Source organism: Leucoraja erinacea, chromosome 2, assembly GCF_028641065.1.
Source record: "Leucoraja erinacea ecotype New England chromosome 2, Leri_hhj_1, whole genome shotgun sequence".
Classification (NCBI taxonomy): Eukaryota; Metazoa; Chordata; class Chondrichthyes; order Rajiformes; family Rajidae; genus Leucoraja; species Leucoraja erinaceus.
The window spans coordinates 47,160,828-47,180,499 of NC_073378.1; the positions used below are offsets into that span (position 1 = coordinate 47,160,828).

At 41.8% G+C, this 19,672-nt stretch overlaps 1 protein-coding gene across 1 annotated transcript in view; it reads right to left on the bottom strand.

Moving 5' to 3' along the window:
• Positions 1-11,463: 11,463 nt before the first annotated feature.
• Positions 11,464-19,672, bottom strand: part of LOC129709750 (dynein axonemal heavy chain 5-like) — a 310,815-nt gene continuing 302,606 nt past the window's right edge. Inside the window, 1 exon segment of the mRNA XM_055656308.1 lies at positions 11,464-12,733. Coding sequence (XP_055512283.1) covers positions 12,515-12,733 — 219 coding nt within the window. The 3' untranslated portion in view covers positions 11,464-12,514.

Consider the following 19,672-nt stretch of genomic DNA (forward strand, 5'->3'; position numbering starts at 1 on the left):
GTGAGCCTTCTTGACCAGAGTTGAGGTATTGTGGGTCCAAGAGAGGTCATCAGAGATGTTGACCCCCAGGAACCTGGAAACACGTGCCGCGTTAATGGATGGGGGTGCCTCTGGACTTCCTGAAGTCTACAATGAGCTCCTTTGGCTTCTTGGAGTTAAGGGCCAGGTTGTTGTCAGCGCACCATGCTGCTAAGTGCTGGACCTCCTCCCTGTAGGCCAGCTCATCGTTGTTGCTGATGAGGCCAATCACCGTTGTATCATCTGCATACTTGATGATGGTGTTAGTACCATGTACAGGTGTGCAGTCGTGGGTGAAGAGGGAGTAGAGGAGGGGGCTCAGCACACAGCCCTGTGGAACGCCAGTGTTCAGGGTGAGGGTTGAAGAGGTGTGCTTGTCTAACCTAACAGACTGGGGTCTGTTGGTTAGAAAGTCCAGTATCCAGTTGCAGAGGGAGGGGTCGATGCCCAGGTTACCGAGTTTGGTGATCAGTTTAGAGGGTTTAATGGTGTTGAATGCTGAGCTGTAATCGATGAACAGCATTCTTACGTAAGTGTCTCTGTTGTCGAGGTGGGAGAGGGCGGAGTGAAGTGCCGTTGAGATGGCATTCTCCGTACTCCTGTTCTTGCGGTAGGCAAACTGATAGGGATCCAGTGTGGGGGGTAGGCAGCTTTTGAGGTGTGCCAGGACCAGCCTCTCGAAGCACTTGGTGATGATGGGGGTAAGTGCAACTGGGCAGAAGTCGTTGAGGCTTGCAGCAGTGGAGTGGTTTTGGCACTGGCACGATGGAGGTGGTTTTAAGGCACACGGGGACAACTGCTTGGGCAAGTGACAGGTTGAAGATGTCAGACCGATCAGCTGCGCAGCACGGGCCCTGAGGACGCGCCCGGGGATGCCGTCAGGGCCAGCAGCCTTACGTGCATTAGTCCTACTCAGTGCCACGTACACATCGTAGGGGGTGAGCGTGAGGGGTTGGTGATCGGCAGGTAGCACAGCCTTGATGGCTGTCTCTAGATTGTCCCTGTCGAAGCGGCCATAGAATTAGTTAAGCTCCTCAAGGAAGGAGGTGTCGCTGGATGTGGGGTTGGTGTTGGTGGGTCTATAGTCCGTGATGGCCTGGATGCCTTGCCACATGCGTCGGGTGTCGGAGTTGTTGTTGAAGTGCTCCTCAATCCTGAGCTTATGGCAGTGCTTGGTCTTCTTGATGCCCCTCTTCAGGTTAGCCCTGGATGAACTGTAGGCTCGAGCATCGCCTGACCTGAAAGCGGTGTCCCGTGCTTTCAGGGAATGGGAACGGGAGAAAATGGGTGCACATCCAGGTGGGCCACAGGGAAGAGTGCGGAAAAGGGGGGAGAGGCTGGAATAGAAGAGAAGAGTTGTGTGTTTGTAGGTTAGTTGCCTAAAACTGGAGAATTCAATGTTCATATCGTCGGGTTGTAAACTACCCATGCAGAACACGAGCTGCTGCTCTTCCAGTTTGCGTGTGGCCTCACTCTGGTCATAGAGGCAGCCCAGGACAGACAGCTCAGTATGGGAATGGGAAGGGGAGTTAAAATGGTTAGCAACCAGAATTCCAGCAGGCCTTGGTGGACCGAGCACGTGTGCCATAAAAAAGGTCAGAGTTTACACCTGGTTTCACCGATGTGAAGGAGGCCACATCGGGAACGCTAAATGCAGTAGATGAGGTTAGAGGAGGTGCGTCAATGTCTGTCTCACCTGGAAGAACTGCTGGGGTCCATCGATGGATGTGAGGGAGGAGATATAGGGACAGGAGTTATATCTCCTACCATTGCTGGGAAAGGTACCTGAGGAGGGGTTTTTTTTTTTTGCAGGAAGGGACAATAAACCTAGAACTTTGACAGGGAGTGGTGTTTGTGGAAAGTAAAAATGGGTGGAAATGGAAAGATGTGAAAATACATATGTTGTTTTAAGAAAGAAGCAGATTGCAAAATAATGACTCACCTTCCACAGTCCAAGGATCGAACTGTGTAAATGAATGCCCTCTCTAAACCAAAACACAACATGAAGGAATTCAGCAAGTCAGGAAGCATCTGTGGAGGAAAAAGCTGACGATTTGGGTTGAAATTAAGGGGCTCGACCCAAAATGTCATTTGTCCATTTCCTTCCTCAAGTGCTCTTTGACCTATTGAGTTCCTCCAGCTGCTCACCTTTAGTTGCTACAGATGCCGGCATCTGCAGTCTCTTGTGTCTTTACTCTTTAAACCAACATTTATATAATATAGACCGACAGTTAGTGTCTGGAACTAGAACCAGAATATAAACCTTTGAAAACCATAACAACATTTTATGATACAAAAGATTGATCTGTAAAATTGTCTTTTGGTGGAAGTGAAATATGAGATAACAACTAAAAGAAAATTTCTGATGAAAATGAAAATGTTGGAATCTGTAAGTGGATCCATTTCCATCTGAAAAAAGAATCAGGTTAATGTTTCTAAAGGAACCTATTCATCAAAAAGTATTTACCAGAACATTAATCTATCTTCCTACTTTCACCAATTGCAGATTGATTTCTCATCGCACCCTCTGATATCCTACAGATTTCCAGCATTTATGTCCCTTCGTTCCCAAGGTGTGTTCAATGCATGTTCAGTGGGTTAATAAGGGGCAGCCTTGCTTCACGAGTATTGAGAGGACTCAGCGGACTAATAGTAGGATATAAAATTTATTATCTCGTTCAATATTACAAATGCCTATTTGGAGCAGTGGCATTTTCTGGAAAGGATGATATCATTAATATGTTACACTCAACAGATTCCGATTACAGAAAATGGAATCATCCAAAGTATCACACAGAGAATTAGCTTACCATTTTAAGCATATTAAGTTGCAAGTTCCTTCCCCTGACAGCTAGGTTTACACAGCCTGCATGGCAGACATACGAGTTCGGAAGAAACAGAATAAACCACCCTTTTGTATGGCGCACTGTAACACACACAGGCCATGAAGTAATTAAATCTCAGCTTCACCAACCCACTGAAAGAATGATTGCAGAATTCAGCAACTTCACAGCCTTTTCACATTTTGGTGCCAGATTGGTTTAAATATGGTGACTGATGCACGTGCTTGCAGTCTTGCAGCACAAGTTGTGCCAATGACTGAATTGGGATGGGAGCAAGCTTCACTGACACCTGCTGGATGTGTATAGAGTAAGCTGATCATGTTGTGCAGAGCCAGTGGTCCTACATAGATTCAAGGGTCAAGAGTCAAAAGTGTTTTGTTGTCATATATACCTAAACAGATAAATTAAATTCTTACTTGATACCATTCTCTGGTGACATTTTACCAGCGGTACAACAGCAAAGAATCAAATATAACAGTTCTGAACTTATTTGGAGATTTAAACCCCCTTTTCACGGTGCGACTTGACGCAAGAGGTACCCCGAGTTTGACATCGTGGGAACCTCGTGCGGTAACAATACGGCATTCGTGGACCACCGTGGCGCTAACGGCAGGTAATCGTGTACCTTGGGTACTCGGGAGAAAATTCAAACATGTTTGAATTTGTCCAAGAGTGTCTTGTACACTTGTGGTTGAGCATTGCAACATTTTATGAACGTAGTGGCCAGTGCGATATCCGTAGTAACTCTTGCGGTCACCGTGGGAACTCCTGCGAACGGTGAACCCGGAAGTTGGATAGAGTGAATCCAGCCAGTTTGCTATTTACATACAAATCTAATAAAACTAGCTAAGCATTTCATTAATGTCAGTGTGTCTCTTTTTGTCTGAAAGATGGGGGTGTCTTCATTTACTGGCGGTGGGTGTCTGTCACTGAAACAGGCAGGTAAGATTTCGCATCCACCTTGTGTGTGCGTCTCTCTCTCTCTCTCTCTCTCCCTCCCTCTCACACAGGCGTGAATGGATGAACTCCGTTAAAGAAAGCACCCCGAGTAAAATAAGCCAATACAAAGCCTGCCTCAATATAATAATTCCATTTCTCTCCGTAAATGCTGTCTGGCCCGCGGAGTTCATCCATTCATGCCTGTGTGAGAGAGAGGGAGGGAGAGAGAGAGAGAGAGAGAGAGAGAGAGAGAGAGAGAGAGAGAGAGAGAGAGAGCATCCTGGTCAGTCCTTTGAAGATAGACACCAGTTGCTTGGAGCAACTCAGCGGGACGGGCAGCATCTCTGGAGAGAAGGAACGTAAATGCTGCCTGGCCCGCGGAGTTCCTCCATTCATGCCTGTGTGAGAGTGAGGGAGGGAGAGTGTGAAGAAGGCTCTCGACCCGAAACGCGACCCGTTCCTTCTCTCCAGAGATGCTGCCTGTCCCGCTGAGTTGCTCCAAGCAACTGGTGTCTATCTTCAAAGGACTGACCAGGACTGCCTCTCTCTCTCTCTCTCTCTCTCTCTCTCTCTCCCTCCCTCCCTCCCTCCACACAGGCATGACTGGAGGAACTCCGCGGGCCAGACAGCATTCACGGAGAGAAATGGGAGGCACCCTTGCTTCAGGCGCCTTATGTCTCTCTCCCCCCCCCCCCCCTCACCCCAACTCCCACCCACACACGCGAATGCTGGAGAAACTCCGCGGGTGCAGCAGCATCTATGGAACGAAGGAAATAGACAACGTTTCGGCACCGCTGCATCATTAATGTTACCGCTGAGTTTCTCCAGCATTCGCGTGTGTAGGTGGGAGTTGGGGTGAGGGGGGGGGGGGGGGGGGAGACATAAGGCAGCCTGAAGAATGGGTCGTCTGTCCATTTAACTCCGTAGTTGCTGCCCCTGGCCAGCTAGTTCATCCACATGCCTGTGTGCCTGAGAGAGGGAGGGGGGAGAGAGAGAGAGAGAGAGAGAGAGAGATAGAGAGAGAGAGAGAGAGAGAGAGCAGTCCTGGTCAGTCCTTTGAAGATAGACACCAGTTGCTTGGAGCAACTCAGCGGGACATGCAGCATCTCTGAGAGAAGGATTGGGTGGCGTTTCGGGCTGAAAGTTTCTTCAGACTGAAAGTTTCACCTCTCAGTAGATCATAAAATAACACAATAATCACGGTCAATGTGAGATACAGTCTTTATTCATATTTGACAAAATAAAAAGACGACTTCTTGCACATATTGAGAGAAGGTGCATCACACCAAACAACATTTGTCTAAAAAAACAGATTATTCTTCAGCTCATTAAAGAGCTCGGGTGAAAAAAACGAATAGAGTGTGTGACAACAAAGTAACATCATTTGTGCCACGTGATTAATTACACTACAGTCCACGATGTTCATTCGGGAAAGATCGGGAGACGGACAAGTCACTCGCACAAATGACAGAATTGCCGAGTACCGTGGGAACTCTTTACTCTACCCCCGTTATATCGTGTGATATCGTGCTAGACCACGACCACTCCACTCTGGCTACATCTTGCGTCAAGTCGCCCCGTGAAAACTAGCCATTAGGTTAAGGTTTATTTTTGTCACGTGTACCAAGGTACAGTGAAAAGCTTTGTTTTGCATGCTATCCAATGAAATCAGATAATACTATACATACTGTGAGTACAATCAAGCCAAACTCAAGTGCAATAGGTAGAGCAAAGGGAAAGATGCAGAGCGCAGAATATAGTTCTCAGCATGTAGCGCAACTGTTTCAGAGACAAAGTCCAATGTCTGCAATGAGATGAAGGCGATTTGGTCAGGAACACAACTCTGTCCTCATCAACGGAGCTGCTATCGAGATGGTCAACATCATTAAGTTTCAAGTCCATATCACCAGCAATCTAACCTGGTCCTTTCACAATGATGCAGTGATCAAGAAAGCATGTCAGTATATTAACAATGCCAAAAGCACTGAGTCCCGCTACCCTTCACCTGCCACTGTCCACACCACTCCCTCCCCTCATGCTCCTGTTACACCACCCAGCACTCCCCTCTCTCTTTTGTGCCCCCACTCCCACCACAGCACAAACCCAAGCCTCCTCCCTGTCCTCCTAGGTCTGACTCCAGCAGAGACACCTGATGTGTCTTCACCATCCTTCTTGACCATCACCTCTTGGACGTTGAGCACTCTAGGGCCCAATTATGACTGGATCCTTTACATAAACTGGTGTGTGCCTCAAGTCTCTGTTTGAGATCTGCCTCAGTGGTCAAAGTCCATGGCATCTGGTGCAGTTTACACAGATTAATTTTGTCTCTGAATTCATTTGAGGGTTGTGTACCAACTGATAACACTATGCAAAGACAGCAACATTTGTGTAAAGGATTTGAACTGAATATCCCATGTATGTTTCTAGGGAACCTGATCAAATTCAATGTTCTGGTTTTAAATAAAATTGACTCGTGTGGTGCATAAAACATTGTCCTGCATGATAAAACCACAAGGTCAAAGTTCATTCACCCCTTGTTTAGACTATTCTTTAATCTCGTGGGGCTAATTTGGTAAATGTGGTACAATGTGCGTTTTTTTTAAATAGTACATTTCATGAGAAAAAATACAGAAGCAACATATTCCTGGGAAATTCTATTGAATTCTATTGCAACGTGTTAAGGTAATTTAAACAAAATGCATGCACTCATTTTTTTCCAGGGATGAAATGAAAATAAATAAATTATGTTAAACCAACCCTTGGTATGGACTGTAAAGGAAGTAGTGCACGTAGTTCTGGTTTTCATAAGTGCAGAAAGAGTTGCTAAAATGATACTGAAAGGATTGAATAGATTGGGGCTCTTTCCAAACAAGGAGAGGCTGAGAGAATGATAGGATGGCATCCATAAATTGCAAAGTTGCTTGATATAGTATGCACAGAGAAGATGCATTCATTCACAACAGGGTCAGAAGTAGGGACCACTGACATGCAATAGCTACCCAGAAATCTAATAGGAAAATCATGATAAAACATTATCCAAGGATTATCCTCAGATTAGGAGACCAAAATTGTACGCAATACTCCAGGTGTGGTCTCACCAAGGAGAGATTAAACGTGGAATGTTTGGAATCTTAAGTATTTGAGTGGACCAGCATTTATATTCTCCAAGGAAAACATACATAGAAACATAGAAAATAGGTGCAGGAGTAGGCCATTCGGCCCTTCGAGCATGCACCGCCATTCAAAATGATCATGGCTGATCGTCCAACTCAGTATCCTGTACCTGCCTTTTCTCCATAACCCCTGATCCCTTTAGCCACAAGGGCCACATCTAACTCACTCTTAAATATAGCCAATGAACTGGCCTCAAACACCTTCTGTGGCAGAGAATTCCACAGATTCACCACTCTCCGTGTGAAAAATGTTTTTCTCATCTCGGTCCTAAAAGACTTCCCCCTTATCCTTAAACTGTGACCCCTTGTTCTAGACTTCCCCAACATCGGGAACAATCTTCCTGCATCTAGCCTGTCCAACCCCTTACGAATTTTGTACGTTTCTATAAGATCCCCCCTCAATCTTCTAAATTCTAGCGAGTACAAGCCGAGTCTATCCAGTCTTTCTTCATATGAAAGTCCTGCCATCCCAGGAATCAGTCTGGTGAACCTTCTCTGTACTCCATCTATGGCAAGAATGTCTTTCCTCAGATTAGGAGAACAAAATTGTACGCAATACTCCAGGTGTGGTCTCACCAAGACTCTGTACAACTGCAGTAGAACCTCCTTGCTCTTATACTCAAATCCTTTTGCTATGAATGCTAACATACCATTCATACAGTATGAATGGTTACTTTTTTTGGATGAAAAGCATGGAAGAAGACTTTAAATGAAGACTTGAACTTTTGGGCTTACTTCTTTACTGTAAATACTCTGTAATATGTGTGCCTTTACCTCATCAACTGCATATTATACATCAGGATTTGACAAACGAATGCTTTAAACCCATCTCAATCTGCTGGCGTAACTCAGCGGGACAGGCAGCATTAACCATATAACCATATAACAATTACAGCACGGAAACAGGCCATCTCGCCCCTAAAAGTCCGTGCCGAAAACATAATCTCCCATAATCCCATATACCCGCGCATAGACCATAACCCTCCATTCCCTTCCCACCCATATAACTAACAAATTACTTTTTAAATGATAAAAACGAAACCTGCCTCCACCACCTTCACTGGAAGCTCATTCCACACAGCTACCACTCTCTGAGTAAAGAAGTTCCCCCTCATGTTACCCCTAAACTTCAGTCCCTTAATTCTCATGTCATGTCCCCTTGTTTGAATCTTCCCTACTCTCAGTGGGAAAAAGCTTTTCCACGTCAACTCTGTCTATCCCTCTCATCATTTTTAAAAACCTCTATCAAGTCCCCCCTTAACCTTCTGCGCTCCAAAGAATAAAGCCCTAACTTGTTCAACCTTTCTCTGTAACTTAGTTGCTGAAACCCAGGCAACATTCTAGTAAATCTCCTCTGTACTCTCTCTATTGCTGGATGTTTAGGCAGAGAGCATAAACCTATATGATCTCCCCGTTGCTAAACACTTTAACTCCCATTCCCATACTGACCTTTCTGTCTTGGGCCTCCTCCACTGTCAGATTGTGGCCCACTGCAAATTGGAGGAACAGCATCTCATATTTTGCTTAGGCAGCTTACAACCCAGCGGTATGAATATCGACTTCTCTAACTTCAAGTTACCCTTGCTTACCCTCTCTCTCTACCCCTCCCCATCCCAGCTCTCCGACTGTCCCCTTGAAACTAAACAGTGGGGGAGGTGGAGTCAACAACGTGGAAGTGTATGCAGTTACATAGTTACAGAGAAAGGTTGAATAAGTTAGGTCTTTATTCTCTGGAGCGCAGAAGGTTAAGGGGGGACTTGATAGAGGTCTTTAAAATGATGAGAAGGATAGACAGAGTTGATGTGGACAAGCTTTTCCCTTTGAGAATAGGGAAGATTCAAACAAGAGGACATGACTTCAGAATTAAGGGACAGAAGTTTAGGGGTAATATGAGGGGGAACTTCTTTACTCAGAGAGTGGTAGCGGTGTGGAATGAGCTTCCAGTGGAAGTGGTGGAGGCAGGTTCATTGGTATCATTTAAAAATAATTTGGATAGGCATATGGATGAGAAGAGAATGGAGGGTTATGGTATGAGTGCAGGCAGGTGGGACTAAGGGGAAAAAAGTTGTTCGGCACGGACTTGTAGGGCCGAGATGGCCTGTTTCCGTGCTGTAATTGTTATATGTTATATGGTTATATGCGTGCCGTAAACGGGAAAGAGAAAGGAGGAAAGATCACATTTAAACTAATAGGGCAGGGGAATGGGAACCAATGCAAGGAGACAGCACCAGAAAAGGAGGACAGAAGCAAAAGGTAGAATGGAGATAGGAAATACAAACCTGAAAGCTTTGTGCCTTAATGCGAGGAGCATTCGTAATAAGGTGGATGAATTGAATGTGCAGTTAGTAGATAAGGAATATGATATAGTTGGAATTACAGAGACATGGCTCCAGGGTGTCCAAGGCTGGGAGCTACACATGCAGGGGTATTTAATATTCAGGAAGGATAGACAGAAAGGAAGAGGAGGTGGGGCATCATTGCTGGTTAAAGAGGAGATTAATGCAATAGCAAGGAGAGACATTAACTTGGATGATGTAGAATCGGTATGGGTAGAACTGTGAAATAGCCAAGGGCAGAAAACATTTGTTGGAGTGGTATACAGACCACCAAACAGCAATAGGGAGATTGGGGATAGCATCAAGCAGGAAATTAGGGCTGTGTATAGCAAAGGTACAGCAGTTATCATAGGTGACTTTAATCTACATATAGATTGGGCCAAGGAAATTGGTAGCAGCATTGAGGAGGAGGATTTCCTGCAATGTATACGGGATGGTATTTTAAACCAACATGCAGAAGAACTGACTAGAGGACAGGCCATCCTACACTGGTTATTATGTAATGAGGAAGGATTAGTTAGTGATCTTGTTGTGCAGAGCCCCTTGGGCAACAGTGACCATAATATGGTGGAATTCTACATTAGGATGGAGAGTAACATAGTCCCAGTCAGAGACTACGATCCTGAATTTAAAGAAAGGAGACATTGACGGTATGAGACGGGAATTGGCAAAGACAGGCAGTGACTAGTGGGGTGCCGCAAGGTTCGGTGCTGGGACCGCAGTTATTTACAATGTATATTAACGATTTAGACAAGGGAATTAAATGTGACATCTGCAATTTTGCAGTTAACACAAAGCTGGGTGGCAGTGGGAGCTGCGAGGAGGATGCTATGAGGCTGCAGGATGACTTGGATAGGTTGGGTGAGTGGGCAGATGCAGTGTAATGTGGATAAATGTGAGGTTATCCACTTTGCTGGCAAGACCAGGAAGGCAGGTTATTATCTGAATGGTGTAAGAAGGAACTGCAGATGCTGGTTTAAACCGAAAGACACAAAAAGTTGGAGTAACTCAGCGAGTCAGGCAGCATCTCTGGAGAGAAGGAATGAGTGACGTTTCCGGTCAAGACCCTTCTTCAGCTTTGTGTGTCTATTATCTGAATGGTGTCAGATTAGGAAAAGGGGAGGTGCAACGATTCGGGTGTCACTGAAGGTAAGCATTCAGGTACAGCAGGCAATGAAGAAAGCTAATGGCATGTTGCCCATTGCGTGAGGATTTGAGTTTAGGAGCAAGGAGGTCCTACTACATAATGTACAGCGCCCTGGTGTGACTGCATCTGGATTATTGTGTGCAATTTCCATCTCCTAATTTGAGGAAGGACATTATTGCTATTGAGGGAGTGCAGTGTGGGTCCACCAGGTTAATTCCCAGGATGGCGGGACTGACATATGATGAAAGAATGGGTCGACTGGGCTTGTATTCACTGGAATTTAGAAGGATGAGAGGAGATCTTACAGAAACATTTAAAATTCTTAAAGGATTGGACAGGCTAGATGCAGGAAAAATGTTCCTGATATTGGGTGAATCCAGAACCAGGGGTCACAGTTTAAGAATAAGGGGTTGGCCATTTAGGATTGAGATGAGGAAACATTTTTTTCACCCAGAGAGTTGTGAATCTGTGGAATTCTCTGCCACAGAATGCAGTGGAGGCAAATTCGCTGGATGTTTACAGGAGAGAGTTAGATTTAGCTCTTAGGGCTAAAGGATATGGGGAAAAAGCTGGAACAGGGTACAGGCCCGAATGGCCCTCCTGCACCTATTTTTTTTAATGTTTCTATGATTAAAATTGTTATCTTTGTATGCTTCGTTGTCTCGACTCGAAACGTCACCCATTCCTTCTATCCAGATATGCTGCCTGTCTCGCTGAGTTACTCCAGCATTTTGTGTCTATATTCCCTATCTGTTCTCTCCTATTTCTACCATCCCAATCTTCTCTCCTACAGTATCACAACCATGTGTTAACCTAACTTTTGTTACTGCTCCTTTTCCAAATTTATAAAAGTTGGTAAACACTTACTGATAAATTTGAAATATACAATATATAGGCCTAATGTAATGGTTTTATCTTGAAAGTTTTACGTTCAAAATTGGGCTCAGATCTGAATATTTTTCGATTAAATGAATGTAAAACAGATTAAAACAATATTCTTTTTTTAGGCTCAAGTATTTTATTCAAGATATGTTTTGCCAACATATGTATGTCTGCAGTAAAAACATTAATTACATGAAAGTCAAATACCTTAATATTATCAAGCTTAATTTTTTTAATATGTGAACTATGAAAAAGTAATCAAAAAAGGGATGAGCTTTGCTTAAATGAACAGTTCCTAATAGGAAGCATTAAGGATTCTTCATGAAGTAAATGAACTAAAATATTAATATAAAACAATATTCTTGTGAATTTTTATTACTGGAGCATGAGCTATGCAGCATTTATAGCCCACCTTTAACTGCCTCTGGCAATGTGGTGGGAAATGGTCTTCTTGCACTGCTGCTGTTCTTCAAGTGAATGTATGCCTATAATGCTAGACCGGAGTATTTAGACAGAGCAACAAGGAAGTAAAAAACAAACTGCTGGACAAACTCAATGGGCCAGGCAGCACCTGTGAAGGGAAATGGAAAAATAATGTTTTGGTTCTGGACCCTTCTTCAGACTTTAATAACACTGTCAAAGAGCCAGGGAGTAGTAGGAATCACACAAGGGGAGCAGAGTGTCTCGCGTGATCCCTGTCAGAGAGAGGAGAGCGTCTTCAAAGTGAGCTTATTCTGTGGAGATTTTGCAGTAGAGCATTAAAATGGTGACGTGAGAATATTCAGATGCTGGAATCATGAGCGAAAAACAAACTGCTGAAGGGATTCAAGAGATGAATAATCTATTTTGTGCTGTGCAATTTTGCGAGCCAATCATATCTATTTTGTTCACTAATTTGTTCACTAATCATATCTATGAAAGAGTTATCTGGTAAGAGATTGAAGTAATCCTCTATTACCCCAAAAATAAATGCTAAACTCTACAAGGCATTGTTTTTGTGTTTGTTTCTTTTTAGTTTTAGAGATACAGCATGGAAAACATCTTCCAGAATGTTGCATTTACATTACAAAACTGTGCAATAAATCAATCACATTTTTGGAACTTAATTTAATGTTGTAGTAAACTCAACGCTTAAATGCACTTTGCGCAATTCACACTTGCTTTCTCATTTTGTGTTTACTTGGAGTCACAGAGTAAGGCCACACCGCGCAGGGTCCAATGATCAGGATTCTGGACAGTCTTCAGACACAGAGAGAAGATGTATGTCAAGTCGGTTCTCCTGGGCTTCTTGTACACGGGACACGAATACATTGCCCCTTGCTGCTTTTTCGGATCGGGAGGTGCGGTGGCACTAATAGCGTAAACATGAACGACTGGAAGCAAGGTGAACAACACCTGCAAAGACAATTGGAGAAAAGGGTCAATCAAACAAACAAAATTAGTACATCTGTACGGCTAATGAGAATTTAAATATTTACATAAAGATAAAGTTCTTTATATAATGCTGAGTGATTATATTATAATTGGTCATCCCTGAATTTGACTTTGTGAGTGGTAGCTTCCCTGCTCTTATATTCAATGCCTAACTGATGAAGATAAGCATCCCATATGCTCCTTCCCAATCCTTTCTATCTGTATAGCAACCTTTACGGATCTTTGGATTTGCACACTTTGTTCCTCAAAATTCTCATTTGGACCTACCATTCATTATGCATGCATTTCACTTACTCGATTCCACACCTCTCAATTATCAGGATTAAATCCCATTTACCATTGTTCTGTTCAATTTACCAGTTGATCAACCCAAGAGGTTCTAATTTATAACTTAAGAAGACCTTTCACATTCTCAACAACACCAATTTTGACATCATCTGCAAACTTGTAAATTATACCGCCTACATTCACATCCAGATTTAAATATATATAATAGCAAGGGTCCCAGCACTAATAAGTACTGTCATAAACTTCCAATCACAGAAACAATTTACACCATCTCCCTTTGTCTCCTAACTTACATGCGATCCCATGGTCTCAAATCTTTTAAACCATCCTTACATGTGGGACTTTGTCAAATATCTTACTGCAGTCCATGTAAACCACATTTAACGGCACAGTCTCATCAACATATGTAGTTACAGCTTCAAAAAATTCAAATACATAAATCACACGGGATCCTTTACCAACAAACCAAAACCTTGTTCATCAGTCAATGAAAGTAAGCAAGAAGGTACAGCAGGGAGTAAAGAAAGCAAATGGCATGTTGGCCTTCATAACAAGAGGAGATGAGTATAGGAGCAAAGAGGTCCTTCTGCAGTTGTACAGGGCCCTAGTGAGACCATACCTCGAGTATTGTGTGCAGTTTTGGTCCCCTAATTGGAGGAAGGACATTCTTGCTATTGAGGGAGTGCAGTGTAGGTTTACAAGGTTAATTCACAGGATGGTGGGACTGTCATATGCTGAGAGAATGAAGCTGCTGGGCTTGTATACTATGGAATTTAGAAGGATGAGAGGATATCTTATTGAAACATAAAAGATTATAAAGGGTTTGGACACGCTAGAGGCAGGAAACATGTTCCCGATGTTGGGGGAGTCCAGAACCAGGGGCTACAATTTAAGAATAAGGGGTAAGCCGTTTAGAACGGAGATGAGGAAACACTTTTTCACACAGAGAGTTGTGAGTCTGTGGAATTCTCTGCCTCAGAGGGTGTTGGAGGCTGGTTCTCTGGATACTTTCAAGAGAGAGCTCTTAAAGATAGCGGATTCAAGGGATATGGGGAGAAGGCAGGAACGGGGTACTGATTGGGGATGATCAGCCATGATTACATTGAATGGCCATGCTGGCTCAAAGGGCCGAATGGCCTACTCCTGCACCTATTGTCTATTTTCTAAATCCATGTTAATTATTCCTGATCAAGTGCCTTTCCAAGTGTGGATTAATCCTGGTGTCAAGCTTCTTATTTGGTGCTAAACTGCATTTAATCATGCAGTCAGCACATCATCATGCTCCTGTAGATACAGAAAGGTATTGGGATGTCAGGAGTGAGTCGCTCACCATGGGACATCAAATTGCTAACCTGGATCTGTAGCAAAAGTATTTATGAGACTTATCCAATTGAGTTGATAAAGGGGACTAAGCGATAGTAATAAAAATGGCAGTCAAAAGCAGGTGATGAGATCCTCTCTTCTTGGAGATGGTCATTGGATATTGTGCATATATTTAACCTGTATAACACGTATAATGTAATCTTCTTTTCTCACTTGGATATCTGCACACAGATGTGTTTACTTTCCTTCACACTTTTGAAAAATTTGCAATTAAAAAGTTATCTCCACCTTTCAGAAATGCTTCTGTAATGTTTCTCTTCTCCATTTTAGTGTTAACCTGTCAATAACCTGACCATCAGCCTGCTGTTGACTCTTTGCAATTTTTTATTCTTAATTACATCTGCTTTGAGCCGACATTACAGAAAAAACATCTTACAATATTTTGAAAATGCGAGTAAACTATTCATCAAGCATAAAATTACAAATAAATGTTGGAGTTGTAAAGACCAAGAGATAGTTAAATTGTTCCAATTATAAACTGCAAGTTTTATTCATGATACTCTTTAGTCTTTTGATAGTCGAAATTAACAAAAATAAAAATATAATATGGATACACAAGGAACTGCACATGCTGGTTTACCAAAAAAGGACATAAAGTGCTAACTCAGTGGATCAAGCAGCATCACCTGAGAACATGGATAGATGATGCTTCGGGATCAGTCTGAAGAAGACCCGAAAAGTCACCCATCCATGTTCTCCAGAGCCACTGAGTTACTCCAGCACTTTGTATCTTTTGTTTTAAAGATAATAGACAATAGATAATATGTGCAGGACCTTCGGGCCAGCACTGCCATTCACTGTGATCATGGCTGACCATCCACAATCCTTCCTGCCTTCTCCCCATATCCCTTGACTCCATTATCTTAAAGAGCTCTATCTAACTCTCTCTTGAGAGCATCCAGAGAATCGGCCTCCAATGCCTACTGAGACAGAGAATTTCACAGATTCACAACTCTCTGGGTGAAAAAGTTTTTCCTCATCTCCGTTCTAAATGGCCTACCCCTAATTCTTATATCAAAACTTATTACTCATCATCAACCTTCTTTAGTGCTGTGAATTCAATTTACAATTTTTTAGGTCTTTTATTTTTGCTTTCTCTCTAATCTCACATTTTCCCTTTGAAAATGGATGTGCTGCAACACTTAATTATCACATTTCAATTCCACAAATTTGATGCAATTAGACAAGCTCCAGCCAACAACTTTTTAAAAGTTCATAATTCAGCCCCAGTTAATCATAAGAGGAATAGGTTGGGTAAATGCACAGAGTCTTTTACCCAGAACAAGGGAATCAAAATCAGAGAACATTGGTTTATGGTGAGGCAGGAAAGATTTAATAGGAACATGTGGGGTAACTTTTTTTTTTACACAAAGGGTGGTGGGTATGTAGAATAATCTGCTGGAGGAGATAGTTAAAGCTGGTACTATCATATCATTTAAGAGACAGTTGGACAGGTACATGGATAGGATGGAAGCTGCATACCAAATCTCATTGGGCTTATGTGCAATGACAATAAAATATATTATTATTATTATTATTATGTTTAGAGGGTTATGGACCAAGCACAGGTAGTTTGGCCGTATTGATGGTAAATGTTGGTGGCATGGGCGAATTGGGCCGAAAGGTATGTTTCCACGCTGTATGACTCTATGAACTCATTAGCAGGAAATGTTTTAAGGATAATACTAGTGCTGAGCTTGAGGAAATCCTCCAGTGAAGGGTCTTTCATAAATGTCTATGACTTTAATGGAAGTAACCAGATTGTTATTCCAGTGCAGTGGTATAGGCCTGCAATCTTTTCGATAAGATTTAGAACTAAAGGTACTTTTGGTCTCTAACGTGAACAAGAATGAGCTTATAGATCTTACAGTGTGGAAACAGGCCTTTCGGCCCAACTGGTCCATGATTGCAATTTTCTTGAAGAACAGGGAAGTAGTTCCCTGTGGCCTAAAAACATTATCTCATACTCAACATCACTAAAACAGATTGCCTGATCCATATTACTGTTTGTAGGTACTACCTTTTCACAAATTGAATGCACAATTTCCTATGTTAGTACAGTGATCCAACTTCCAAAGATGACTTTAAGATGATTTGGGACAACCAAAAGAGAACATGAAGGGAATCACATAACTATAAATCTTTCCTTTTTAAGTTATAGCCTAGATGCTGTAATTAATAATGAAAGGCTTCAGAACAAACGTGAAGGCTTCCAACATGTGCCTAAGTGCAGTCATAAATTACTGCTTAATAGAAATGTATTCAAAAAGGATCAGTGCTGTGACACCAGCTATTTAGATAAGGGACTGACTGTTTGCTGATAATGCAAAATTATGTGGACTGTAAGTTGTGAGCACACTAAGTATCCGCAATGGGAAATGGACAGGTTATAGAGTGGATGAAAATAAGGCATATACCGCTTTATGGGTATTGGTTTATTATTGTCATGTGCATCAAGATACAGTGAAAAAAATCGTTTTGTGGCCAATAGAAGGAATTAAATGAAGTGAAGAGGGAGGCCAATGTCAGAATAGGGAAGATACAACCTGGACTGAGATAAATAGATTGTTGGGGTACGTGAAAATGTGAGTTTTCTCCGGGTACTCTGGTTTCTTTCCACATTTCAAAGATGTTCACGTTTGTAGGATAATTGGCTTATGTAAAGTGTCCCTAGTTTGTAGGATAGAACAAGTGTACAGGTTGGCGAGGACACGGTGGTTTGAAGGGCCTGTTTGCAGGCTCTATCTCTAAACTAAATTAAACAAATTAACATTTCTGAAGAGACCCTCTTTTATTGCTGTCTTGCTATGGTAGAATTTGTATTCTTGTTTAAATCATTTTTGTGAAAATAAAAAATATATAGTTTATACAGTAACAAACATCCATGTTCAGATCCAATTCATAAGTAAAAATCTACCAGAAGTGCTCTAAAATGTTCCCAAAATGTACCAATGACATAGTGAAGATCCAGCAAAGAAAATAAAAGAAATTGTATCGTAAAAAATGTCAATTTTTTACTGAATATTTTGTACAGCAGGAGTTGACCAATTTAATTTCCAATTGCCATTGGCACAGGCTTATCTTTAAAACCCATGTGAATAGCTGGAAGTGATACTCTGTAAAATTCTGCTCAAAGTGTAGTAATTATGTAAGGCATTGAAAGCCATATATATATATACATATATATATATACATATATATATATATACACACACACGCAAGACACACATTAACTGATGCTATCACACAGAATGAGCAAAACAAGTTACATAGCTATAAACTCGGTTATGAAGGACAAGGGACATATAATTGGATGAATTGGCTGGCAGTCCTAACTCTCATTCTCTGCATTGTTAATGCCTTCAGCAGCAACTAAATATCTACTCTTATAGTTAAAAATATTACTGTTAATTAAAGAAGATATGATTGCCTATTGCTCAAATCCAATTCTCATTATTTTGACCAATGTACAGCAACAGAAATGTGATAGACTAATATACTTTATTATTATTTTATTGTTGATTCCATGCAATCCACTATGGAAATTGGCATAATAGAAATTTTAATTTGCATTCCATTAGACATAATTTTTGGCTGTCCTCTTTAATATTAGACTTTCCCTTCTATGTTTAAGTTTGTAGATTGTTTTATAGTACATATTGAAAATGAACTGATAATATCAAAAGGAAGGAGTTAGTTCAAATCTGAGCTAGGTGAACTGGACAACTATGTGTGGATTTTGTTGAAGAATCAGATCAAAAGATTGAGGAATTGAAAAGATTAGGACCAATGAAGAAAAGTAATTTAGAATGAGAATATTCAATACCATATCGGATGCAGAAAAACAGTAGAGATTGATTAAAAGAATATTAGATTAAGAGTAAAAGAAAAAATGGGGCATAAAGGAAAAGAAAAATTAAAACTGAGATATTTTCAACTTTTATTTTTGCTTTTACTAATATTCAAAAGCAATTTAGAGTCTCTTCAGCCCAACTCATCGGCTAACCAGGTTTTATTGTTGAGCTTGTCCCAATTGCTTACGTTTGATCCATATCTCTCCAAACCTTTCCTGCCCGTGTCACTATTATATCTGTCTCTACATCTTCCACTGGCAGCTCATTTCATACAACCCTTGCACTAAGAAATTGACCCTCATGTCTGCTTTAAATCTCTCCCCTCTCACATTTAAATATAAGCCCTTTAGTTCTGGACTCCTCTAGGTCTATGCCAGTCACCTTATCTATGCCTCTCATGTTTTTATATAACTCTCTGAGATTACTTCTCAGCCTCCTATCATCGAGGGGAAAAAAGTCCCAACCTATCCAATGCCCGTGAGTCCTGGTAGCATTCTGTTGAATCTTTTTTGCATCCTTTCCAGCTTAAAGCCATCCTTCTTACCACAGGGTGATCAGTACTGCAAGCAATACTCCAAATGTGGTCTCACCAACATCTTGTACACCTCTTGCATCATGTGCCAACATGAAATATTCTTATCAATGAAGGCAAGCATGCCAAAAACCTCCTTGACCACTCTATCTATATGTGTTGCTACTTTCAGTGTACATTTGCCCTAGTCTCTCTGCTCTACAACATACTCCAGGGTCCTATCATTTATTGTGCAAGTCCTGCTGCATTTTTTTTCTTGTCAAAATACACCACCACACACTTGCCCAAGTTAAATTCCATCTGCCATTCATTGGCCCAAGTTAAATTCCATCTGCCATTCATTGTCCCACCTCCCTAGTTGAACCAAGTCCTTTTGTAAATTGATAAAGCCCTCGCCATTGTCTACTACACTGCTAAGTTTGGTGTAATTTATAAATTTAGCAGCACGTTAACTATATTGTCATCCAGATCGTTAATATAGATGACAAGCAACAATAGATCCAACAGTGGTCTCTCCGCACACCACTGTCAACAGGCCTCTAACCAGAAAAACAATCCCTCCACTCCCACCGTCTGACACCTTTCACCACGCCAATTTTGAATTCAGTTGGTTAGCTCAGCTCACCCTTGATGTAGGTCCATGTCAAAGACCTTACCAATGCCCATATAGATATATCATCCACTACCTTATGCTCATCAATCCTCCTGGTGGCCACTTCTAAAGACTCTGTGAGATAGAATCTGAAGCAATAAAATCTCATATTTGCAGCAGTTATCTTTTAGCATAGCATGCTTGACTGTTAGTCTTTAAAGATTGATCTATCTTTATTACATTGATAAAAG